The following is a 25,354-nucleotide window of genomic DNA, read 5'->3' as shown; positions in this document are numbered from 1 at the left end:
AGATTTGGGTACAAGGGGGGGGGAATCCTGTCTGCCTTCTTGCAGGGATGCCATTAGCACAGAGCAAAGCACGGCTGCCAGGAGAGTGCGCTGTGGCCAAAGGGCAGATGGGCAGCAGCACACGGTGCCCCCAGCTCTGCTGTGCACTGCTGGGGCAGCAGCTGTGCTCTCCTTTCTTTTCCTGCCTCTTGATGCAGTGTGAGCACTGCTCCCTCTGCTCTGTGGCCATGGAAGAGAAAGGAAGTTCCCCACATCAGCATCTCCTCTTCCCCCAATCCCCCCCCTCCTGCCTGCGCACACAGCAGGCAAAACTCTTAGTTATTCTTTTATTTATAAACAAATAGAAGTAAAATAAGTGCAGAAGGAAAACACGGGCTGAGCCCATGCGGGGGCCTGGCTGCAGCGGGAGCGGCGCAGGTATGGGTGGGGGGTGCAGGACCCCCATCTATGGGACCCCCCTGTGAGCAGGGAGCGCAGTGCTGGCAGTGCTGTATGATGAAAGCCTTTCTGTCACTTTGGGTTTGCAAGTTTTGCCTTCTTTTTGCTTTGCAACATTCCCCTTTGGGGTAAACCTGCCCCTGCCCCCCTCCATCTCTCCCCCCCCCCACTGCAGTGAGGGAATGTGGGGCAGCAATAGGGGGTAACCCCAGGGATGGAGAAGTGCAGTGGAGCTCCCTGCTTGCTCTCAGGGCAGCATAGGGGCTCTGCTTGGTGGCCCTGCCTGCTGCTGCATGGGGATGTGCAGGGATGGACCCTGCAGCCCCGGCCAGCAGCTCAGAGCCGAAGTGCCATCACAAATAAATACATCAGTCAGAGCCCCCTGCCCACTGCTGGGCTGGGCTGGAGCTGCAGGGAGTGGGACGGCTGTGAGGAGATGGGCTCTGCACCTCCAGCTGTAAATCCTCAGGAGCTGTGAGTTCAACATACAAAAAAAAGTCCTAGTTTCCAATGGACAACTCCTCATCATAAAAAAGGCGAAGGGAAGAGAAGGGCTGATGAGTCCCATAGTGCCCAGCCCTGCTCCTTTTCCCCCAGCCTCTCCATCTCCTGGGCCTCTCCCCAGTCCCAAATAAATACAGAGGACCCCTGGGGGAGGGGGGCAGCGCTGTGCCTCTCCGTGCTGGCGTGGAAGACGGGCAGTGCTGGGGGTGGGCACCCACCCTGTTCCATGTGGCCAAACATCCAGGGGGGCAGGAGGGGCTGAGGGCACAGGGCCGGCTCTGCATGGTGCGTCCCTGCAGCTGGGCTGCGGCGGTGGCGTGGGTGGGTGCGTGCGGACGGACTGCTGAGGGTCCTCAGAACTTGCCTTGCTTCAGCTTGTCGATGTGGTAGGTGAGCTTCAGGGCCGGGCCCAACTTCAGCCCCATGTACTTCATCATCATGTCACTGCGCAGCAGCAGCAGTGCCTTCCCATCGATCTCCTGTTGGGATGAGAAAGAGCAGCGCCATCAGAGCCAGGCAACCCAGCACCATCCCATCCCCTGACTGGCAGGACAGCCCTTCGATAGGAGCTTCAGGGCACTCTGAGCTGTGCTTGCAATGTGCTTCTTGCCAGAAGAAGTTTGCAATGAAATGAATTTTAGGATTGCAAAGGGAAGAGCTCGGTGTGGTTCAGTGCTGTGAGCTGAGCTCTCCATGCACACAGAGCATCAGAGCTCAGACTGGGCCATGCCCTACACAGCCATCCCTGCTCTGCCCCTTCCTGGCCTGGCATGGACACAGACACACTCACGTGCTTTCGGAAGAGATCAGCGTGGGGTCCCAGCTGTGGATCTGCCTCCCGGATGAACTGCATCACCTCCTCCACCGTCCAGCATGAGGGGTCGCGGCTGCTGAGCCGTGTTCCATCGCGGTACCGCTCGGAGCCTGGGGCACAGTACATGGCAGTGATGTACGTGCATGCAGCAGCATTACCCATGTGCATGCAGCAGCATCTGCAGCCACACATCCCTGTTCCCCCCAGCCCTGCCTGAAGCAACAGCTCAGATGGACAAAGCGCATTGCAGCCCCCTGATGGATCCCAGTTCTGGCACTGCCCGGTGCTCTCCTGCAGCGCTCCCTCCCCCAGCCCATTCCCATCAGTGCCCCAAAAGCTCCTACCTGTGGAGCCGAGCCTGCCCAGCGTGGAGGTGCTGCCCTGGCTGAGGCTGCAGGGCTGGTGCAGGTGCCGGTATCCCTGCAGGCGGAACTCCCTGGAGCTTCGGCTGTGAGCGGAGGCGTTGACGGCGTTCAGGGCAGAGTCCATGGGGTCCATGCGAGGCTCGAGGGGCCCGGGGGGTCCGTCTCCCAGCACGAAGGTTTCACCTGGAACACAGCATGCTGCAGTCAGTGCATGCGGCCGTCCCGTCCCACCTTAAGGGCAGTGAGCAGCTTGGCCAGCTCTGGGCCCAGTGCCCCACAGCCAGATCCACCCCATAGCCAGACCCATACAGTGGCTGCTTTGATGCCTGCAGCCCAGCGTCCTGCCACTGCACCCAGAGAAAACACTGCATTGCAGCCCTGCACAACTGGGGCAGCAGTGCAGGCTGTGGGGCTGCAGGGCAGCACATGGCACGAACCTACAGGGCAGGGGCAGTGCTGCTCACACCTCAGCACAAATGAGGACATGAGGAGCACAGCTGTGCCTTTACTGCAGCACACACGACCCAACCCCAGCATAGACCCAGTGCTGCATGAGCCGCCCTCTGAGAGGCAGCTTCTGTGTCACAGAACACCCAGCAAGTCCAGCAGCACTTAGTGCCCCATATCACAGGCAGCAGTGCCCACAAACCAACTGCACATGGCGCTTTCTGTGTGCTGGGAGCCCCTCTGCCTGCACTGCTGCTGCCCATGGTTGCACCCCATCGGCAGCACAGCACAGTGTCATACCACAAACGATGCCACGAGCAAAGGTGAGGTTGTTCCTTCTGTCACCCAAGCACCCATCCAGGCTCTGTGAAGCCCTGCACCCCCATGCAGGAACAGTGGCCATGCAAGGCTGCGTCGGTGCAGCGCTATGGGTGCAAAGCTCACCCTCAGAATGCCTCCAGTCCAACAATGAACAGAGTCACTGTCCCACACATTACAGCAGTGTGCTCAAGGAGCAGTGTGAGGCTGGATGGACCCCCAACCCAGCATGACGACCCAAACTCACTTCTCCCAACACCAACAACTGCAGCCACTTTGGGAGGTGCAACAGGGAGGGACAGCACATGGCCCAGCATGATTGCAAGGAACACGAGGGGAAGGGCAGCTCCCAGCTGTGAGGCTGCATTGCACAACCAGCCTGTGCACAACCAGCCCATGCACAACACCGCAGCAAACCTCAGAGGCAGACAGACTGAAACAACAGGGCTGCATTAGGAGCAGTGACACAGCAACAGCTGCTCTCTGTGCAGCTCCCCTCCTACACCCCTCCTGTTCCCAGCTCTGTGCCCGCACTGCTGGGAAGAGATGCTGTGCTCACCTTCCAGCGGGTGACGGTCATTCTTTGGTAACTTGGGGGAGAGAGGAGCACTGTATGGAGGGGAATCTTGGCAATAACGCTTTGTACCCCGGCCTGGTCCCTGCAGAGTGCCGTCTAACGAACTGCTTCTGTCTAAGGAAAGAGAACAAGCTCTGTTCAGAGCAGCAGGGAAGCAAGGCAGGCCGTGCTACAGCCACCCATGTGCCCCACCACCCCCAAGGCGCAGCCAGCCCACACAGCACTCTGCATGTTGCTCTGTAAGTTCTAGAGATGGGGGGGCCGAAGCTCACCAGTGCTTTTTGCTGTCTTCACCCCAGGTGCCACCTTTGCTCAGCTCAGCCCCATCCCATCTCCCTCTCTCAGAGCCCCAGAGCACCCGGCAGCACGGCGCAGGTTCTGGCCCCATGGTTCCCATGTTGAGAACCATGCAGTCCATCCCCAGTGCTGTGGCCAGCAGCATAGGGCTGGCATCACATGGTGGCACAGAGGTGGCACAAAGGACAGGTGCTCACCCAGCAGGAGATGTATTACAGCCAACAAAGGAGGGATGGGGAGGGGATGGGCAGAGAAGAACACGACGGAAGGAAAATGCCCTCAGTGCAATGGATGCCCTAACCCTGTGAAGGTGATCCAAGTGTGGGACCCCAGGTACGACGGACACACATATACACACGCTGGGCAGGCACCAAACAGCAGCAGGTGGCTCTTGGGGGGGCTCAGCCCAGCCCCCACCTCACGGCAGCTCAGGATGCTGCAGTGTGGGCTACAGGGCACAGTGCTGTGAGCTGTGCTGTGAGCTGTGACCCTACAGCCGTGCAGGCAGTGGGCACACATAGGGCAGAGTGGGAGCACTGCACTGGAGCATGGAGCAGTGCTGTGCAGCACCCACCAACAAACCTGCACACCACTGCAGCTCAGCACCACTTGGTGTCCTTGCTAGTAACCATGGCACAGAGACCTGCTGCTTTATGCCTTTCCAGGCTGGGCCAGGCAGGACAGCACCCGCTCAGAGAGAAATGAGAAGGAGCCGAGCACTGGAGTCAATGCAGACGCTGAAGGCGCAAGGCGCACTGCTGGGGCTGTCGACACAGCAATGGCTGGAGCTGTGCAGGAACACAGCAGCCCTGAGTGCTGCTTGAGATGAGGAGACGTGGTTACCAAGCTGCCAAGAGCAGATGCAAGCTAGAAACCAGCCCTGGCTGCTGTGCAGCAGAGCTCCCAGGTAACACTGGTACCCACACATGGTGGTTCCAACATTCCTCCTGTCTGTGCTTTCACACTGACCTGTGCATGGCACTGCACACCAGCCCTGCTCAAACCAGCAGCCATCAGCTCTGTCTGCTGGCAGCTCCACTGCTCCCTGACCCACTCCTGCTTGGCCCCACGGCGGCACACGGGGGGGTGGGAGGTGACACAGCGACAGCTCTCACACTCAGCACATCCTCATCCTCCCACAACCTCTGCAAAGGATGGAACGCCCCTCACCAGAAACCACTGCATTTGGGCACCTCAGAAAGACAATGGAGCAACTGCTCCCTGCAGAGCTCAGTGCTGAGCTGTGCTTGCTGCTCACCCATGTACCCCCAGTCCAGCACAGCACTCTGAGCTGCAGGCAGCAGCATGGAGTCGCTGTAGAACACACTGCTGCCTCCCGAGCGATGGGGAAAGCTGGGTACGGGACCTGGGGTCCCCCCGGTGCCACCCCCGCCCCAGCTCCTACCTGGTAGATACCTTTCGTGGTCGTACTCGTGTGAGCGCGGCGCGTGGCTGTGTTGGGAGAAAGGCTGGTTCCCAAAGAGGTTGTCACTGCGGAGGTTGTGGCACAACTTCTCCAGGAAGCGGAGGACGTAGGTGATACTGTTTACTGCAGGCAGGTTCAGAGTGTGCTGTTCCCGATCAAACACAGCTGGAGATAGAAACAAACAGAGCCCAACACGTAAGGCCCTGACAAGGGCAGGGGGCCACACCACCAGCTGCTGCATCTCCGCATTGACACTCTGCACCAGAGCTACCTGCACAGCCCAGAGGGGCTATGGGAGTGGGGCTGTGGGATGGGGGGCGGAATGGCCAGCTCAGCAAGGGCTCAGGGAGCATTAAAAACCAGGGCTTGGGGAAGAGAGACTTCATGGCACGGATCTTCCTTCCAACAGGAGCTGTGGAGTGCCCACCCATGCTGTGCCATCCTCTCCTGGGGCCCAGCAGTGCTGGGATGGAGGTGCTGCCTGCTCCCCAAGAACATGCCCCTGCCCTGCACCAGCTGATCAGCAAGAAGACAGAAATCTTCTGTCTGTTCCCAGCCCAGGGCTGTGCCAAGCTTCATCTTCAAGTGAGCAGATTCTTGCCATGACATCTCCGAAGACAAAGTGCTGCAGGCCAGTTCTCACCTGAGATGACCTCTCCTCCATGGCCTTGTTTTAAGAAGGAGAAGACTGTTTTCTGATGGTAAGCACAATCGATGCAGGCCTGCACTGCTTGCTGCAGGACAACAGAGGCTCGAGCTGGTCCAAAGTGGTCCGGCAGCCGCTGTATTTTCTTCTTGTCTAGGTGGGGCCCAGCGCTGCCGTTCTTGTTCAAGTAAATGCAAACTGCCAAGATGAGAAACGTGTTTGCTGTTAACCCACTCAAGAACGCACGGTAAAGATGCCTAACATCCAACCCGAGAGATGCCTGGGTTTCAAAGGCTGTCAAAGTGCTCCCAAAACATGAATGAGTCCAGCACGGCCGCTGCCCAAGAGCTGTCTTGCTTTGGGGAACCACCCTGGAGTGTCCCTGCAGGTGCTTCTGCTGCTGCTGCTGCTCCTCCTGGGGCTGCTCCCCAGCTTTCAGTCCCCAAGGGTCTGCTCCAGCTGGGGAGAGCAGCTGCACTGTACACAGTGAGCAACCGGGGGAGCGGGCTGCTTTTGCTCTGGGGAAACAAAGGGCCCTACCCACATCCATTGCTCAAACATACACAGGACCGGCACTGCGCTCCTACACAGCTGCACAGAGCTGCCACTGCTCTGCTCCCTCCTGTCCCTGTGTGCCCCAACACCCTGCCCTGAGCAGCACAGCCTCGCTGCTCAGCAGGAATGGCTCTGCAGCACGCTGCCTTGGAGCTGCGTGGGCCCTGCAGGGCTCTGTGGTCAGCTCAGGGATGGGGAACCCCACGTCCATCACAGCCACTGCACATCTCCAATACAGACGGAGGCAGAGGAAAAGCTGAGCTCACGTGTCTCTCCTGTCCTCCCTATGCAGAGCTGGGCCACCTCCACTCACATGCTGGCTCACATGCTCACAAAGAAGTAGGAGTGCCCTGCTGTGTCTTGATGGCTGCAGTCCCACGTGTACAATCTTTCCAGGGGTGCGGCCCGAGAGCCTTACCTGTGGGAGCCTGCATGGCAGAGCTGGGGACTGTAGCAGCGTCCTGGGGCACAGTGCTTGTGTCGGGTTCAGGGGTACTGGTGGTTGGAGAGGTGGGTGCTGGGCTCAGCAATGTCCTAGGTTTCCTCTGCAGAAAAAGAGGATATTTCTCCTTTTACCCCCACTCTCCTCCACCACCCACGATCGCTACATGCTGCTGTGCATCCAAGATACAAGGCACCATAGGCCACGGCGCGGTGATGACGGGGAGCCTCAAGAACCGACGCACTCAACACCTGTCTATCCCACACAAGAGCAGCAAGAGGACGAGCCCCAGCCCTGCCAGCCCTGCAGCTCATGCTGTGCTACCCCATGGCCAACACAGCTCCAGAGCTTCTCCATGGGAAGGCCCAGCAGGGCACAGCTGCTCCAAGGTGCTCCCAGCCCCATGCTCCCCTCTGCTCTCCTAGTGCTGCACAGACACACGCATGCAGCATCCCACTGCCTCACACCCGCCTGCATCAGCACCAGCTTTTACCTTACTGCCAGGCTTGGGGCCTCTCTTTCTGGGGAATTTCAAAGGCTCCACTGATTTGGAGGGCGCAGGCATGGGGTGGTGGATTAGCGCTTTGGTCGTTCGACCACGCTTCTTCCCTGCTTTGCGACGCCCTTGCCCTTGTTGATGCCCCAAAACAGTCTTTGTGCTACTGTGCATGCTAGGCTTCTCCGAGTTTACTTCGGAGGCAGGTAAAGGGCTCTTTGGAATCACAACTGAAATAAAAAGAGAGAAAGCAAATGTAATTAAATCAGGCGAGGATGAAAACAAGAGCAGCCTCCATCTTTAAACAGCATCATTTGGGAAAATCCTGGACTGGCCACAGCCCCTGACACAGCCTTTAAATACCAAAGGGATGAGAGTAAGAGGAGGACAGTGTGCGCTGTGTGCATGGCAGAGCCACTCTACAATTGAGGGCTCTGCAGAGCAGCTGCAAAGCTTTCACGCAGAGTGAGAGCCACGGGACAAGGGGAGGGCTGCCAGGTGGGAAGCATGGTGTCAAAGAGCTGGGGACAAACAGCCATCCTCAGAGTGAGGCATGGAAGGAATGACTGCAGCCCTGGGCAGCTCCAGGGGTAGTAGGGCACCCAGAGGCCCCACTGCTGGTGGACACAAAGCAGGGAGTGGAGCAAAGTGCTCCTCCCCACCAACAGAGAGCACAGCCCTGCAGCACCCGCTGCCCACACAGCAGGAGGAGCTTGGAGGGCATCAGTGCAGCTGACAGGAGATGGGGAGGGACGCAGCTGTGGAGAACAGAGTGGTGAGCACAGAGCAGTCCTTGATAGCAGACCGCAAAGCCCAGCAGAGCACAGCTCTGTGGGTGCTCCCTTTGGCCACTGGCACAGGAAGAAGCCCTCTGCTCAGAGCTGATGTTTGAGGGGTCCCACTGCATCACGCCGGCTGTCCTGCAGAGCACACAGCAAAAGAGACCTTCCACGTGTCACAGAACAGCAGAACCAACGGCATGGGGTGAAGTGCCACAAGAGCGGCTCAACACGCAGGATGGCTGCCCAGCAGAGCAGCACTATTCAGCCCAGCACGGCAACAAAGCCAGGTGAGATGAGAGACCAGCTGGGCACCACAAAGCACTATATAGAGTGGGGATGTCCAAATGCTTGTTACCAGTGCAGGCATTGTGCCGATCACGCAGATGTGCTTAGCTCCAAAACCCAGCTTTCCATTTGTTCTGGGTACAGGAGAGATATCACGTGCTTTGCACCCACTGGGCAGCAATATAACATCAGCCTCCTGGGCTGGCAGAGCACTGCTCCCAGACAGAGCCCTGGGGACAGCACTCACCACCACTTCCAATTGCACACAGGACCCCCCATGCACGACAACCCACCCAACTCCTTGCCTGCTGAGCCATCCACCACCTTCCATGCCATAGGAAATCAAAGGGTGAGCTGAGCCACGTGTCCTTTTTGTCATAACACAAAGGTTTGGGTACGGGATGAGACAGTGCCAAGTGGGTGTCCCCCAGAGCTGCCCATCAGCCCCCCCACCCCCAGCAAACCTGCAGTCAACATGAACACCTCCTGCTGACAGCAGCACCTGCTTCTGCATCCCCTTCTCCTGCCAGCTCCCCTCCTGCTCCCAGCAAACTCAACATGCCTTTTTTGCTGTTATTTGCTCTGCAGGGAGCATCCTTCTCAGCGTGGGAGCAGCAATGCTTTGCAGCAGCCTGCTGCTGGCTGTGCAAGGAGCTCTCAGTGCTGGCAACCCAACCCCAGCTTGTGCTCCTTGTGCTCACGGCGCCTGGGCCCAGCCCTGCAGCTGCCAGCAGCAGCCCAGTTCCAACCCAATCAGGAGCACTGAGCCCACTGGGGCACATGGTTCCAATGCAAGGGACAAGAAACTGCTGCACCTGTCTGCAGTTACCTTCACAGCAGGTCTCCCCCATGCTGCACCCCATGCCCTCTCGCCCCAAGCACACTGCAGTGCAATCCCCAGTCACTCTGACCCCCCGGATCAAACCAAAACACCCCCATGGTGCTCAGGCCACTCCGGAGTGTTCCTGTAGTTTCATTCTGCTCTTGTCTGAAGTGCATTTTGAGCCTTGGCTTCCTGGTTAAACATTAGCTGGGCACCTCTGATGTCTCAGAGCACAAAAGGTGCGCTTTGTTCCATCTTTTCTTCTTTTTAAAGCCATTCAGAAGTTATAAAAGGATCAAGAAGAGCACTGTGACGCTTGCTCTGTGCAGTGAGCGGGGCTGGGTGCTCAGCACCAAGCACCAACAAGGACACATGATGTGGCAGCACTTCCCCAAGTGCCAGAGCTGGGCTCGGGAAGCTGCCTGGGCTCCAAAGCACTTTCCTCCCCCCTCCAAAACATGGGGTGCAAGCAGAACACACAGCATTGGATGCTCTGCGGATGAGCAGAGGCAGGACGGCCTCCAAAGCACCTGGGAGCACTGCAGCCTGCACTGCATGCTTGGGCTGCAGGGCTCATTTCTTCAGCAGCATCAGTATGAACTGCAGGAGAGAATCAAGCAGCACAGGACTCTGCCTTCTACAGCACGGTATAAGAGAGGGAGCAGCACTCCCAGCACAGACGGCACTGCAACTCCACAGGTTATGGGAAAACTTCAGGGTAGACGACAGAGAAAAAGCACAGATGTGATGCTGGTGCAACACCAGCTCCCAAACAAAAGTTCTGCTGTGACCTGCAGCAATGTGGGGCCACTCGTGCTGCAGCACCCGCAGCAGGACACTGCTCCCAGCACTGAGTGCAGCACTTGGCTGCACTCCCAGTGATCACCTCTGCAGGAAGGAGAGAAACCAAGCAGTGGCAACCAGAACAAGAAGTGCTGCAACACATTAAACAGAAAGCCTGGTGCCTGAGCATCAGCTCCACCAGCACACACTGAGCACTTAAACACATCCCAGGGCAGTGAGGGTGCTGAGAGATGGAGGCTGTCCTGAGCTACACCACTGCCTGCCATCAGAGTGCTGCAGCCAGGGGGACACATTGCAGGGAAGGCTGCAGAACAGCCCTGGCCTTCAGCAGCAATGTGCTGCTCCATGTGTACAAGCAGAGCTACAGATGCCACTCCAGCAGCAGACATCTGCAAGGCCGTGCTCTGGTAATGGGGGGTGTCCTCCCCACCCACCCCTTCCAGGGCACTGCCCAGAACTGACAGCTATTAACCCACCCTCATCTCTTCCTTCTTATCACAGCCACTATTTCCCTCTACAGTTCGCTGTACCCTGAGCCATACATCACTCTCCATCCTCACCCTCCCCAGACGTGACTTTTAAGTAAGTGAGCCACGACCCTTCTTCTTTAGGTTGACCCTGAGAATCAATTTTCTGCTCTGTTCATATTGGAAAGGGGCTCTTTGGATTCTCGCTCCACTGCTGCCCATGACCCTGGAGCAGTTTGCTTCTCCACCCCAGTTAAGAGCAGTGAAAACTGGAGCTGCTCAGACTCCCTGAGGAAAGACAAGTTCAGCAATAGCAGAGCACACATGAAGGCCTTTTCAGGAGCATCACACAGCATTCACATTTTGCTTCTGCCCATGCCTGTGTTCTTCCATGTTCACAGAGGAGACACATAAGGCACGCCAGGATAACCACCATGAGCACAAACAGGAGCAGCCCCATGGCGTAAAATCAGTAAGGCTTGTGGTTCCCTTATTGTATCCTCAAGTGTAAGAGTGCTAGGCAATGAGTTGGCCTTACCTTTTGTTCCAGGGGGCTGCAGATTATCTCCAGTCAGCGAGCACCAGCCTACGGGAAAGATGTCCCGGGAATCATATCGGCACCAGTAATCGAAGGCACCTCTCCAGCCATCAAATGTTATGAGGACCTCAGAACCTCTCACCTCCCCAATGGTGGCCGGGCAGATGAAGTGAGGGTTCTTCCTGTCCACCGCCTCCAGCTTCATACCTGTCTTGAAGAAGTTTTGGGATGGAGATGGTGGTTCCTATGAGAAAAGGAAAACGAGCTCAGAGAGCGGCAGTGCCCGCCTGGAGCAGCGCTGCCCCTCCATTGCCACTCACCTCCACGAGCAGATGGGGTGGGTGTGTGCTCTGTGAGCTGCCTAGCTTGCATCCCCATGCTGCTGGGCACAGCCCATACAGTGCTGTGTAAGCACTGAGCCCTACCCTGAGCCAGCAGCAGCTGCATGGAGCTGCCAGGGGGAGCAGCACGTGGCAATGGTGGTAGTGTGCTCATCTCCCATGCAGGAGGGGGATGTACCAGAAGGATATATTTGCTCCCAAACAGCCAAATACCTTGTGAAAAATCCGGATGGGAGCCATCTCTGCTCCATTCAGAGTCTTCAAGAGGAACATGGGCCAGGAGGAAGCGTTCAGCCGGAAGCCTGCAAGGAGAGAGCAGAGATGGGCACTGTCAGACTGACATCCTGGGCTGCAGCCACAAACAGCTGCTCTGACAGAACAGGGAGAAATCAAGCCAACACAGATCTGCAGTGTGTGCACAACAACCTCCTGATGCCATGCAACCCAATGCTGCAAAGCTCGCACCTCCTGGCACACCCCACAGACCCTCTGCCACCCCCATGGGATGCACAGCAGCTGCCACAACCTCAGAGAGAAACCGATGGGACCTCTTACACTGAGTGTGCACGGAAAGGGAGCAGTGGTGTGTGTGTGTGTGTGCGCACAGGCGGTGCTACAAGGAGTGCAGGAATGCCATGCCATAAATTGCAGGCTCACACACCCTGCAGGCAGAACAGTGCTCTGCTGAGTGCTCCCCATGCTGGGCACAAGAGCATCTCTCCTGCTGGGACCAGTGCAGGGCACAGCACAGAGCTGGGCACAGCACACTGACCTCCTTTTATAAGGTCAGAAGTGACTTTAGCTCTGTAGCTCGATTACTCTTATTGCCATCTGCTGGCAAAACTCAGAGCAGGCAGAGCTGAGAACACAGCTCTCCTCTGAGGCACAGAGGGAGAGCTTCAGAAAGTGCATGCGCTGAACCTGCACTTGAGTTGCAAGAGTGTGAGCTGCTCATCTGTGCACCAACAGCTCCTGCATCTCCGCCCCAAAGCATCCCCACCTACAGCACAACGTGCACAGGACTCAGAGCTGTGGGCATGCCTGACCAACAGCCCAGCGAGCCGCGGGGGATGACAGCACTGTGATAGCGATGGGCAGTGCAGGGGCTTTGTCCCAGAAACATGAGAAAACCAATCCTGCTTGTCCCCATGGACAACACAGGCGCTCACTGAAGCTCAGCTCACCCAGAGGAGGCTGCAGCATCCCTCCGTTCTTCTCACAGTTCCCGATGGGTTGGATCTCAGCTGAGTCCACCAGCCGCCAGAAGTCGTTCTTGTTGTCGCTGCCGTCGAGGCGCAGGCGGAGGCGGGCGCCTGTCAGCCCCACCACTGTGGCAATGCACGTGGACGTGGTGTTCCGCGGGTCCTGGGCTTCCAGTTTCATGTTGATCTTGAACTCGTTGGCAGGAGGAGTGTAGGACTGTGGAGGGAAAGAGGAGACTGTTAGAGCCAGCACATCCAGCACTGCGAGCACCGCAGCCTTGTGAGCACCCCACGGCTCTCTGCCATCCGGCCCTTCAGTGCTGTGCTTGCATTTGCAGCACCTAAACCTGTATTGTTCACCTTTGCTTCAGCACATGCTGATTTCTGGTAAGCCTCAGATACCCTGAAGCATCCCCCGTGCCAAAAAGGGGCCCACCCCCAGCACAGCACTTCTGGGCTGCAGACTGTCTCCCTCAGGTTTCCCATTCACCCTCAGCCCCTCACCTGCTTGAAGCAATGGGCAGGTGCTGGGACAGCACATGTCTCCTTCAGGTATTTCTCCCAGGTAAAGTGACCTGAGGGAGAGAAAACAGAGAGTTCAAACAGGAGCCAGGACGAGGGAACAGCTTGGACACTCAGCGTCTGACACTCAGCAGAGCAGAGATTGATTCTGGAGCTCCTTTAAGCAGACCAAGTATGATATGGACAGGCAGTGCTTGCAGGCAGAGCATCAGCTTTGCGCTCTGATGTCTTCACCTTTACAGATATTTCCTACAAGCAAAGCACTCCACACACCCAAGGGTCAAACTGCAGCAGCTGTGAGTGAAGAGTGAGCAGTGCAGCTCTGCACCCTCGTGCCCATGTTCTCATCCCACTGCATTTAATGTTGGTCTGAAGCTCAGAATGTAAATAGAGTTTCTCATCCTTTGGGCTCCATTGGTACGTTTCAGCCCCCGAGGGGATATCAACCCCCTGAAATGATGCTCTAAGGAATAAAAGGAAGGGAAAGGAAGGGATGTGTGCTCTTACCTTGATACTGGGAGGGGGACTCTGGCGGGCGGCTGTACTTGTGCTTCTTACCATCCTTCCAGTCTATGGCTATGACAAGAAACAAAGCACTTGTGTCAGTGAGGGGCACAGCCTCCCACACACAGTAACAAGCCTGGTAAGAGCTGCACTGCAGTGGGAGTAAAGCTTGCTACACAAAAAGCACTGTTGCTGTTGGCAAATCCTCCTTCATGTGTCTAAAAGATGACTGTCTTTAAAAAGGAGAACGTACTACTGCTGCCCTCACCCTGCAGCCAGCCCCATCCTGCTCTCCTGCAGCCAGCCCTGAAGCTCATGCTTCATTAAAGGACAAGCAGTGATGGGAGGAGGATAACACCGCTGTAAGAGAAGCCAAAGGGATGCTTAAGAAAAATAAAGGAAGGAGATAAACTGAGAGTAGCAATCTCCTGCCATGAGCCCCATGTGCACGCACAGCTGTGAACAAAGGGCTGTGGAGGATGTGCCCTGCTCTGCTGCTCCCTTCCCCCATGTTCAAAGTGCTGAGATGAGCTCCCTGCTGGCCATGCACATGGATGGAACACCACTGAAGGAAAACAATGGGGTCTGCAGAGCCCAAGGTCAGCATGCTCAGCTGCAGGCAGCCTGCAAGGCAGAGCCCTGAAGCCTGTCTCTGCAGCAGGGATAGCAGCAGCCAGCACTGTATGGCTGCAGCCACATAGGGTAGGCAGCTCCATGGCTTCATGCCTGTGTTGGAGGAGCAGCAGCGTGTGCATGCACAAGCAGATGGTGTGGGCACAGCCCTGCTGCTGCTGCTGCACACAGCCATGGCACAGCATGCTCACTGCTGCACACAGCCATGGCATGGTATGCACACTGCTACACATAGATACAGCACTGCAGGGCTTGCTGAGTGTGAAGGAGAGGTTGTGCATCATCCTGGGGACTCAGTACCAGCCAGGGCACCCTGGCTATGTCCATCATGTCCATGCACACTCTTGCTCTGCTCTGCTCCTAGTGGGGCACTGACAACACATTCCCTGTGCCCCCGTGGCTCCCCAGCTGTGTCCCTGCTCAACCCTGTGCAGCACAGCACAACTCACCTTTCTGGGGCCCTGGTTTCCGCATTCTATCACCGCTGCCGTCCTTATCGTGGGAGCGACTCGCCTTGAAGTAACTGAAGACACCTAGGACAAAAGAAAGAGCCATGAGAAAATCCCCCAGCTGTGGAGCATGTGAACATCTGCAGCACTACCTGATGGCACCACTGGGAGAACAGCAATGCTTTCACTCCCACATTGCACAAACGCCTCCTGATGAACACAGACCCGTTGTCTCAGCCCCAAAACCAGCAGCCCTTCTCCCCATGGGGACAGCAGGCACAAGAGGAGCAGCAGTGGGACACCACTGTGGCCCTGGGATGCAGCTGGAGAGGAAGGCAGAGTCCTGCTTCCTATTGCAGTGCAGCCAATGGGCCACCAATGAGCACTGTCTGGGTGCTGAGTTCAGCTTTCATAGAACAAAACTATCACACCGAGAAGGATTTAAATGACTGAGTCTGATTAGGAATAATAAAGGAGAGAGCCCAGGAGAGCCATAAAAATAAGGGATAGCATGAAGGGAGTGCAGCCCGGCACAGCGCAGCCGCCTCTCCTCTCTGCCCCTCTGGGGCCCATATGGATCACACCAGCATCTGCCAAGGAGGCGCCGTCACAGCCAAAGGCAGCTCTCCATCTGGGGCAGCGATCCCAAAGCAAGAAGCAAAGAGCAGCCCCATCCAATGGACAGCCTGAGGAGGCTGGGAGAAGCACCCTGCCCATACTGCTATGTCCTCATGCTCCCACCCCACTGCACAGCCCTGCTCCCATTGCACTGCACAGCCCTGCTCCCATCCCATTGCATAGTCCTGCTCCCATTGCACTGCACAGCCCTGCTCCCATCCCATTGCACAGCCCTGCTCCCATTGCACTGCACAGCTCTGCTCCCATCCCATTGCACAGCCCTGCTCCCATCCCACTGCACAGCCCTCCTCCCATCCTATTGCACAGCCCTGCTCCCGTCCCACTGCACATCCCTGTTCCCATCCCACTGCACAGCCCAGCTCCCATCCCATTGCACAGCCCAGCTCCCATCCCACTGCACATCCCTGTTCCCATCCCACTGCACAGCTCTGCTCCCATCCCATTGCACAGCTCTGCTCCCATCCCATTGCACAGCCCTGCTCCCATCCCACTGCACAGCCCTGCTCCCATCCCATTGCACAGCCCTGCTCCCATCCCATTGCACAGCTCTGCTCCCATCCCACTGCACAGCCCTGCTCCCATCCCACTGCACAGCCCCGCTCCCATCCTGCTCCCAGCCTCCTTGTTTTCCTTCCTACCCGTGCGGGGAGAGATTAATTCATCTCTTCCTTCGGAGGAGGAAAGGAAATTGCAGCAGTGCAACATGTCAGGAGAGAGCAGCAGAGCCGGGCTCGCCGAGGACGTGCATTAATTACCGCCTGCTATTTTTATCCTGTGCAGAACTCCAGGCTTGGCTGCGACTGAAGGAGCTCAAATCCCCCGAGATGCAACGCACCCTGAGCTGCAAACGGAGCAATCCAGCAAGTGCTCAGCAAAACTTCTGTGTGCTCTTAAGCAGAAGAGAAGGAGCGATGTGACACAGCAACGTCACCTCCAGTGGACGAGCTCGGCACAGAGCAGAGCTGGCTGCTCCTGCTCACATAACCAGCATCACCACGAGGCCTTGCACCATGCAATGGAGCAGGGCTGGAGCACAGCAGTAAGTGCAGCTCCCCATCCTGAAAGCACTGGATCACCCAAGGATGGAAATGACCCCCAAGGTCATTCAGTCTGACTGTCCCCTATTGCTAATGCTGCCCACTGAGTGCATGCCTCAAACTCTCCTTCAGCAAACAAACAGCAGAGCTGCATTCCTTTGCCCCATAGCAGCGCTCAGACCTACTGAGAATGGGGTCACTGAGCCCCATGCAGTGCCCAGCCTGATCACAGCACAGGTCAGCAGCAGAAGGGCAGGTAGAAACCCCTGCAGGGTAGAAAGAACATATGAAATGGGGACAGTGACACGGCTGATGTGAGAATAAAGCCTTTGATGCGGTTCAATTGAGCTGTGGGGATGGGGAGAGCAAAGGTGTGTCAGAAAGGAACAGCATCGCGGCCATGGAGCGCTGGGGGGAGCGGCTTCCCTGTGCTGCCACATGGCTGCTCGCAGCCACTCAGCGCCCGCTGCTCGCTATAAACAACAACAGTCAACAGAAAGGGAGGCAAAAATCAAAGCCGGGCCCTTAAGCTGCTTCTCTGCTTTATCCTATGGGAGCTGCAGGCCCTGCTATGGCCACGGCTGATGCTACGCGGCACATCCCAGCACCGCCCGGCTGCTGGAATCGAGGCCGCGGCTTTAAACGAGCACCAGGGGTTGAACGTGCTTCTTTTTAAAGAAGAGTATATAAAGAGTGTATAAAGAGCTCAAACCCTGCCCGGATCCCGACCCAAAGCACAAACTGCCCGACCCTATACACAAACTCTACCTGACCCCCAACCCGACCCGATCCCCAGGGGCTGCAGAGGCCCGACGCGTCCCGGGGCAGCACTGAGCGATGTCCCCCCCGGGGTTGATGCCTCTCCCGGCTCCATCCCTCGCTGTCACCCCGCAGGGCCGGGCTGTCCCGCACCGAGCGCTGCGGGGCCTAACACAGCGCACAGCACGGCCAGGGTGCGGGCTGCCAAGGCTCCGGGGTGGGCTCGGATGGAGGGAGGGCCGCGGGCGGAGCGGGCCGCAGTGACAGCCGAGCTCCGGGCCCGGCCCGCCCCGCACAACGGCCGCGCTGCCCCCTCCCCATCCCCGGCCCCGCCGCCCCTCACCTGCCCGGCCCCGAGCGCTGCGGGCTCCGTCTCAGCGCCGCGCCGCCAACGCCGCCATGTTTGCGCTGCGCACTGAGGCGGGGGGCGGCCGCCGGGACACAGAAGCGCTCAGCCGCCCCCTGCCGGGCCCCGCCGGCACACGGAGCCCCCCGGCACCGAGAGCCGACAACGCGGCTTTGCGCGGCCTGACACGCAGCTCCGTGCAGCCGGTCAGCCCTATGCACACACTGAACGTGGTTGTGCCACATCTCTGCTTGTTGGATTGCCCGAGGGTCCCGATGTCACCTCCAGAGCTGCTCATGTCGTGGATGTAAAAGATGGGTTGATGGGCTGTGCACAGCAGAGAGAAATAGGGAAAGGCACTTTGGAGTGGTGGGATGGATAGTAATGGGATTGGATGTGATAGGATGGGATGAGATGGGATAAGGTGGGATGGAGTGGTGTAGAATGGGATGGGATGGGATGGGATGGGATGGGATGGGATGGGATGGGATGGGATGGGATGGGATGGGATGGGATGGGATGGAGGGGGGGATAGGAATGCGGGTGCAATGGGAGTGGGAATGGGGATGGGATGAGATAGGGTATGATAAGATGGGATGAGATGGGCTGTGATAGGATAGGATGAGATGGGATAAGGTGGGATGGAGCGGTGTAGAATGGGGTGGTATGGGGTGGGGTGGAGATGGAGATGGGGATAGGGTAGGGTGGCATCAGATGGTTTGGGATGAGATGGGTTGAGGTGGGATGGGATGGGAATTGGATGGGATGAGGTGGGATGGCTTGTAATGGGATTGGATGTGATAGGATGGGATGAGATGGGATAAGGTGGGATGGAGTGGTGTAGAATGGGATGGGATGGGATGGGATGGGATGGGATGGGATGGGATGGGATGGGATGGGATGGGATGGAGGGGGGGATAGGAATGCAGGTGCAATGGGAGTGGGAATGGGGATGGGATGAGATAGGGTATGATAAGATGGGATGAGATGGGATGTGATAGGATAGGATGAGATGGGATAAGGTGGGATGGAGGGGCGTAGAATGGGGTGGGATGAGGTGGGGTGGAGATGGAGATGGGGATAGGGTAGGGTGGCATCAGATGGTTTGGGATGAGATGGGTTGAGGTGGGATGGGATGGGAATTGGATGGGATGAGATGGGATGGCTTGTAATGGGATTGGATGTGATGGGATGGTATAAGGTGGGATGGAGTGGCATAGAATGGGATGGGATGGGATGGGATGGGGTGGGGTGGGGTGGAGATGGGGATAGGGTAGGGTGGCATCAAATGGTTTGAGATGGGATGGGTGGAGGTGGGATGGGATGGGATGGGATGGAGGGGGGGATAGGAGTAGGGGTGGGGTGGGAGTGGGAATGGGGATGGGATGAGGTAGGGTATGATAAAATAGATGTGATAGGATAGGATGAGATGGGATAAGGTGGGATGGAGTGGTGAAGAATGGGATGGGATGGGATGGGATGAGGTGGGGTAGAGATGGGGATAGGGTAGGGTGGCATCAGATGGTTTGGGATGGGTTGAGGTGGGATGGGATGGGATGGAGGGGGGAATAGGAATGGCAGTGGGATGTGGGAATGGGGATGGGAAGAGGTAGGGTATGATAAGATGGGATGGGTTGGAATGTGATAGGATAGGGTAGGGTAGGGTAGGGTAGGGTAGGATAGGATAGGATAGGATAGGATAGGATAGGATAGGATAGGATAGGATAGGATAGGATAGGATAGGATAGGATGGGATAAGCTGGGATGGAGTGGCATAGAATGGGATGGGCTGGGGTGGGGTAGAGATGGGGATAGGGTAGGGTGGCATCAGATGGTTTGGGATGGGATGGGTTGAGATGGGATGGGGGATGGGATGAGATGGGATAGAAGTGGGGATAGGAATGGGGGTAGGATGGGAGTGGGAATGGGGATGGGATGAGATAGGATGTGATAATATGGGATGGGATGAGATGGGGTGGGATGGGATAGAGGTGGGTACAGAGATGAGAATGGGAATGGAGATGAGTACAGGGATGGGATTGAATGTGGTTGGGGATGGGATGGGGATGGGATGGGATGGGATGGGATGGGATGGGATGGGATGGGATGGGATGGGATGGGATGGGATGGGATAGGATGAAATGGGATGGGACCCTTGCAAGAAGGTCTGAGATAGCTCATTTGTTATGCTTCTCTTTTATCCTTTAGGGAAGTTAATGCCCACTTTTGCATGGCAGGAACGGATGGCTGACCTCCACCTGCTGGTGGCAGGGTGCAGCAGCACAGCAGCAGTGTTAGTGCTGTCCTGGCTGCAGTGCCACACTTGGTGCAGCCTCTGCAATATTTAGGGCCCTGCCCAGGGCCAAGCAGCTTCTGGCTGGCCTGCAGCCGACCTGTGGGACGCAGCCAGAAGGCCACAGTGCATGGGATGCCCTTAGGGAAAACCAACAGGATCAGTTCTCAGAGCAAAACACAACCTGCATTTACCTCTTTCCCCCCACAACAGACTGTAAATAAAAGCAGTGATCAAACAAGGCAGGACTTCGGGGGGCTGGCACATCACCCTGGGGGCAGCTGCTCCCACAACAGGCTGCACAGCTCAGCATGCAGGTGGGTCCTGAATATTAACATTGAAGGAGACCCCCACCTCCCTGGGCAGCTCGTCCCAGTGCTCCATCACCTTCCTCTGCTCCAGTTTGTGGCCATTTCCCCTTGTCCTGTTCCCGCAGACCACTGAGAAGAGGTTGGCCACATCCCTTTCTCTCCCACACTGAATATATTTATAAGCACTAATCACATTCTTTCTCAGTCTTCCCCAGGCTGAGCAGCTCCAGGTCCCTCACAAGGAGATGCTCCAGGCCTTTTCAGCTCTGTTATCAGGATGCCATGGGAGTCAACACCAAAAGCCTTGCTGATGTTGAGGCATGCGACATCCACTGCTCCCCCTGCACCTACCCAGCCATCATTGAAGGCTATGAGGTTGGTCAAGCATGATTTCCCCTTGGTGAATCCATGCTGAGTGCTCCTGATGAGCTCCTCTTCCAATTGCTCTGCATGCACCGTGTACCCCCTATACCGTGCACTGCCTGCAGTGCCATGCATGGCCCGCACGATGCGCTGCCTGCAATTGCTTGCACCGCCCAGGGGAGATTGCAGAGGGAAGAGCCCAGAGCGCTGCTCGTTGTGTCCCTGTCCCCGCTGTCGAGCTGAGCTGCTCTGGAAGAACCAAAGGGCAGTTGCCCCCTCACAATGCAGCGTGCACAATGCACGATGCAGGATGGAGGGGGGAGCTGAGTGCTGTCTCTGATGGGGACGGCCCAGTTTCCGTGGCAACTGAGCGGTACCGGCTGCGGCCGCGTGGCCCCGGCAGAGGGCACTGCGCGTCCGTGGATGCGGCACGGCCGTGAGTGGAGGGACCGGGAGGGAAGGGGGGGACTGGGGGCACAGGGGGGCACTGGAGGCAATGGGGGCACTGGGAGCAGTGAGGGCAACAGAGACACTGGGAGCATTGGGGGCAGTGGGGGCAGTGGGACTGCGTGAGCAGTGGGAGCATTGGGAGCATTGGGAGCAATGGGGCTCTGGGGGCACTGGAAGTACTGAGGACACTGGGAGCACTGGAGACACTAGAGGGCATTGAGGGCAACATAGACACTGGGAGCATTGGGGGCAACTGGGACACTGGGAGCATTGGGAGCAGAGGGAGGCATTGAAGGCAATGGGGGCACTGGGAGCATTGGGGCACTGGGAGCATTGGGGGCAGTGGGGGCATTGGGAGCACTGGGAGCAATGGGGAACTGAGAGAAGTGGGGGCACTGGAGGCATGGGGGGGCAACAGGGATACTGGGAGCAATGGGGCTGTGGGAACAGAGGGGGCACTGGGAGCACTGGGAGGAATGGGGCCAGTGGGGGTACTGGGGGCACAGGTCTGTGGGGTTGTCAGTGCAACACAACACAACACAACCTGACACAATGCAGTGGAACACAACGTGATGTGACACAACACAGTGTGATGTGACACAACACAACGCAATGCCACATGGTGCAGTGTGACACAAGATGGCTCAGTGTGGGTCGGGTGGTGCCCCCAGCTGTGCCCTCACCCCACACTGGGTAGCATTGCATTGGGGTCAGGGATGTGTGGTACCATCCACCCCACAGTGCTGGGTGTGTAGGCAATTAGCCAGCCCCGCCTGCCCTAATTACCAGGGCAAAGCATGCCATGCTCCCTTCTGACCCATCTGCTGTGGGTCACAGCAGTCCCATGGCCAGGGGGCATCAGTGTGGCCCAGCACGGAGCAGGCAGAGGTTTTGTGTGTCCCATTGTCCCACATACAGTGGTGCTGCTCCCCCCTGCTCCCGCATGACCCACACTCACTCCTCTGGTTTCCATTTCCCACCACACATCTGGGGTTGGGAATGGACTTGGGGATGGCACTGGGGTTGGGGCTGTGATTGCTGTTGGGTTGGCACTGGGGTTGGGGCTGGGAATGGGGCTGGGGTTGAGGTTTGTGCTGGGGCTGGAGGTGAGGCTAGGTCTGGGAATGGGGCTGGGGTTGGGACTGAGAATGGAAATGGTGCTGGGGGTGGGATTGGTGATGAGACTGAGGTTGGGGCTGCGAGTGGTGTTGGGGGTGGGGCTGGGAATGGTGTTGGACTGGGGTTGGGCTGAGGCTCTTAGCGCAGTCCTATCCCATCAGGTTGTGCAGTGGAGGAGCCCAGCCCCGTGCTGGGCAGCACTCCATGTTCCCGGCCTGCCGCAGTGCTCAGTGCTGGCACAGGGCTCTGCTGGAGTTACTCATCTCTCCCATCAGCAGCCCGCACCCAGCGCCCATCTGCGACTGCAGGACGGTGCCTTTCAGCAGCAGCATGAGTTGGAGCCTGAGTGCATGCAGTGGGACCTCAGCTCTGTGCCCATCGCTGCATCCCTCTCCGTGCTGCACACGAGCGTGCAAAGTGCTGGGTGTGTGGAAATGGCTGGAAAAGCGCTCCCTGCTCCTGCTTCAATCAGAGGAACGGAGCAGCTGTTGGAGTGAATGGGCCCTGCACTAAAGCAGACGTCTTAATATCTTTTGCAGAGGAGGTGCATTGTGATTCACTCTGTGCATCTCTATTACTCAGCGTTTGATAGGGGCTTACTTGTCTCAAGTGCTTTTCATTATTGCCCTAATGCTATCTATTAACATATGGGATGGAGGCTCTTTTCTCATCTGGAGCGTGCATCACTCTGCTTTTAAGGATGATGGGGCTCGCAAGTACATAACACTTTGCTGCCTCCATGACGGAGCTCACCAGGAGGAGGGAGGGGTGAGTGGGGGTGAATGGCCACAGGGGTGTGAGGACAAGCAGTGTGAGCAGAGCTGCAGCCATGCACTGCTCCACTGCCACAGCTCTGCATGGCAGCGGGGTCAGTTACCTGCTTTAACTCCTTGGGGGGGTCTTACAGGTGCAGGTTCTGTGGGCAGACTTTGTGGGGGAAGATTACAGGTGTGGTTTATGGGTGGGTGCTGCGTGATGGGCAGAGCAATGCTGGGACAGTCCCATGTGCTGCTCTTACTTTGCACATGGCTGCAACTCAGAGCTGAACCATCTACTGGACAGGAGATGCAGCCTGGTGAGAGAGCACCTCTCTTCCCTATGCTCAGGTTGAGTTCTGCCTTGCATTTTGTTGAGCTAAGGCAAGAAACAGGACCTGCATGTCCCAGCAGCCAGGTTGGGACATGGGACTTAGAGCACCTGGAAACCCCAATGTGGCACAGTCATGCAGCAGCCGCCTCCGAGCAGCTTGATGGATGGCGGGCCGGTCCCACCCGCAGCCAGATGACAGCTCCTCGCATCAGCCACTGTGATAAATAGCAATTACCAACCGGAGCTCTGCCACTCACATTTGCCTAAGTGAGGAGCAGAATCATACATCTCTGCTGATTACATATCAATGATGCGCTGGAGGCCTTCACAACTTTTAGATCCGCTTAAGATATGCCGCCCTGATTTAGATGGCGATTTGCATACAATTTACCCATAAAGCCTTACTTTGAAAAGCATAATTACTTTCCTTTTTTTTTTTTTTTCTTCTTCTTCTTTTTAATATTCTTCCTTCTGATTTGAATGTTAGCAAGGCCATACCATGAATTACCGCGCTAATGAAGACAAACACGCGCGGGGTGTGCAATGGGAGCACTGCTCCGTAACCTCCCTGCACGCAACGTTGTTTGTGGTGGTGGTTTGGTGCCAACACTGTTCTTCCCATGGATGCTTGTGCTATAGGGCTGGAAGAGCTGTGGGGTGCAGGTTTGGGGCTGTGGGGTGAAGCTGTGCCCAGAACTGTGTGGATGTGGTACTGATGGCACAGCAGGGTGGGCTGAGTTTGGATCTGAGAGGTTCCACAGTGACTCGATGATCCTGTTTTGTTCAATATCTTCATCAGTGACCTTGATCAGGGGGTAGCATCCATCCTCTTCAAGTTTGCTAATGATATGAAGTTGGGAGGAATGGCTGACACTGGAAGGCTGTGATGCTATTCAGAGAGACTTGGATAGGCTGGAGAGTTGGGCAGAGAGGAACCAGATGAGGTTTAACAAGAGCAAGAGTGTTGCACCTGGGAAGGAATAACCACCAGTATCAGTACAGGTTGGGGGATAACCTGCTGGAGAGGAGCTCTGCAGAGAGGGACCTGGGGGTCCTGGTGGGCAATGGGTTGTCCATGAACCAGCAGTGTGCCCTGGTGGCCAAGAAGGCCAATGGCATTCTGAGCTGCATTAAAAGGAGTGTGGCCAGCAGGTCAAGGGAGGTGATCCTCTGTCTATTCTGCCCTGGTCAGGCCTCACCTGAAGCATTGCTTCCAGCTCTGGGCTCCCTGGTACAAAAAAGACAGGGATCTTCTGGAGAGAGTCCAACAGGGGGCTGCAAAGATGATAAAGGGCCTGGAGTGTCTGGCAACTAGTCTACCAACCTGGTCTAGGGAGCCTGCTTTGCTGGGGGGGTTGAACTCAATGATCTCTAGAGGTCCCTTCCAACCCCTACAATTCTGTGATGCTGTGATTCTGTGACCCACCAGGCCCTGGGCTGGTAGTAGCTGGATGCTGCAGTTTTGGGGTATCAGGAGTTTGGAACAGGGGCCATGAGACTGTCAGCACTTCACCCAATCCAACCCAACCCATCCCAACCCAACCCAACCCAACCCATCCCATCCCATCCCATCCCATCCCATCCCATCCCATCCCATCCCATCCCAACCCAACCCAACCCAAACCTCTCTGCTTTGTGTTGCTGAATGTTTAACATCTCTCCAGGAAAATCATATCCAGGGCCCACATGGGATGTGGGTCAGAGGGTGAGTGGAGGCAGTGGCAGCAGGCAGAGCGGTGTGGCTAATTGTGGGGAGGTTCGGAGGCAGCTCCATCACATCTATCAGTACTGACGGAGGGAGGAGAGCTCTGATAATGGAGGGCTTTTTAATCTAGGAGATAAAAAATGTAATGAGATTCAATGGCTGTGAGCTGGAGCTCGAAAAACCGAAATTGGAAGGAAGATGCATCTTTTAAACAGGGAGTGTAATTAACCATCGGAGCAATTTGCCAAGGGATGTGGCGGGTTCTCCATCATTTGTGGTCTTTAAATCAAGTCCTTCTGAAAGAGTTGTTCTCCTTCCACCAGAAGTCATGGAGTTGGGCAGTGCCCTTCTCTGCCCAACAAACCTGCACCCTTCAGGGCTGTGTGCTGCAGGGCAGCTGGGGGCCATGGGATCCTAACAGCTCTTTTTCCCCTATTGGTTTCCCAGAGCTCTGTGTGCCCCATGGGATCCCCTCAGCTCTGCATGCCCTATGGGATCCCAGCACTACTGGATACCCCATTGGATCCCAACACTGCTGTGTGCCCATGTGATCCCCACAGCGCTGGAT

At 56.9% G+C, this 25,354-nt stretch overlaps 2 protein-coding genes across 8 annotated transcripts; one reads left to right on the top strand and one right to left on the bottom strand.

The window, feature by feature from the left end:
* Positions 1-317: 317 nt before the first annotated feature.
* SCMH1 (Scm polycomb group protein homolog 1) lies at positions 318-17,527 on the bottom strand. Of its 7 annotated transcripts, XM_085518328.1 has the most exons (16): positions 17,454-17,527; positions 14,676-14,759; positions 13,597-13,665; positions 13,072-13,142; positions 12,550-12,784; positions 11,579-11,667; positions 11,167-11,268; positions 11,025-11,072; positions 7,323-7,555; positions 6,806-6,932; positions 5,830-6,030; positions 5,166-5,351; positions 3,446-3,577; positions 2,101-2,304; positions 1,733-1,866; positions 318-1,421 (listed from the first exon to the last, which is right to left on the bottom strand). In XM_085518328.1, exons 9-16 carry the CDS (start codon positions 7,497-7,499, stop codon positions 1,296-1,298), a joined length of 1,287 nt encoding a protein of 428 aa, XP_085374454.1. In that variant the 5' UTR covers positions 7,500-7,555; positions 11,025-11,072; positions 11,167-11,268; positions 11,579-11,667; positions 12,550-12,784; positions 13,072-13,142; positions 13,597-13,665; positions 14,676-14,759; positions 17,454-17,527; the 3' UTR covers positions 318-1,295. The 7 variants fall into 7 exon arrangements, 5 of the variants coding, with proteins under 5 accessions (XP_085374454.1, XP_015739167.2, XP_015739168.2 ...); XR_014935260.1 differs by having other exon boundaries at positions 5,177-5,351; positions 11,025-11,268; XM_015883681.3 differs by having other exon boundaries at positions 11,025-11,268.
* LOC107324023 (uncharacterized) lies at positions 16,752-23,497 on the top strand. Its single transcript, XM_085518674.1, has 7 exons — positions 16,752-16,855; positions 17,148-17,476; positions 17,531-17,763; positions 19,963-20,066; positions 20,276-20,435; positions 22,268-22,760; positions 23,099-23,497. Exons 1-6 carry the CDS (start codon positions 16,752-16,754, stop codon positions 22,487-22,489), a joined length of 1,152 nt encoding a protein of 383 aa, XP_085374800.1. The 3' UTR covers positions 22,490-22,760; positions 23,099-23,497.
* Positions 23,498-25,354: the final 1,857 nt, after the last annotated feature.

Source organism: Coturnix japonica, chromosome 17, assembly GCF_054131305.1.
Source record: "Coturnix japonica strain WE chromosome 17, WE-NBRP24, whole genome shotgun sequence".
NCBI classification, from domain to species: domain Eukaryota; kingdom Metazoa; phylum Chordata; class Aves; order Galliformes; family Phasianidae; genus Coturnix; species Coturnix japonica.
The sequence above is the reverse complement of the archived record's forward strand: the minus strand, read 5'-3'. Positions and strand labels throughout refer to the sequence as shown.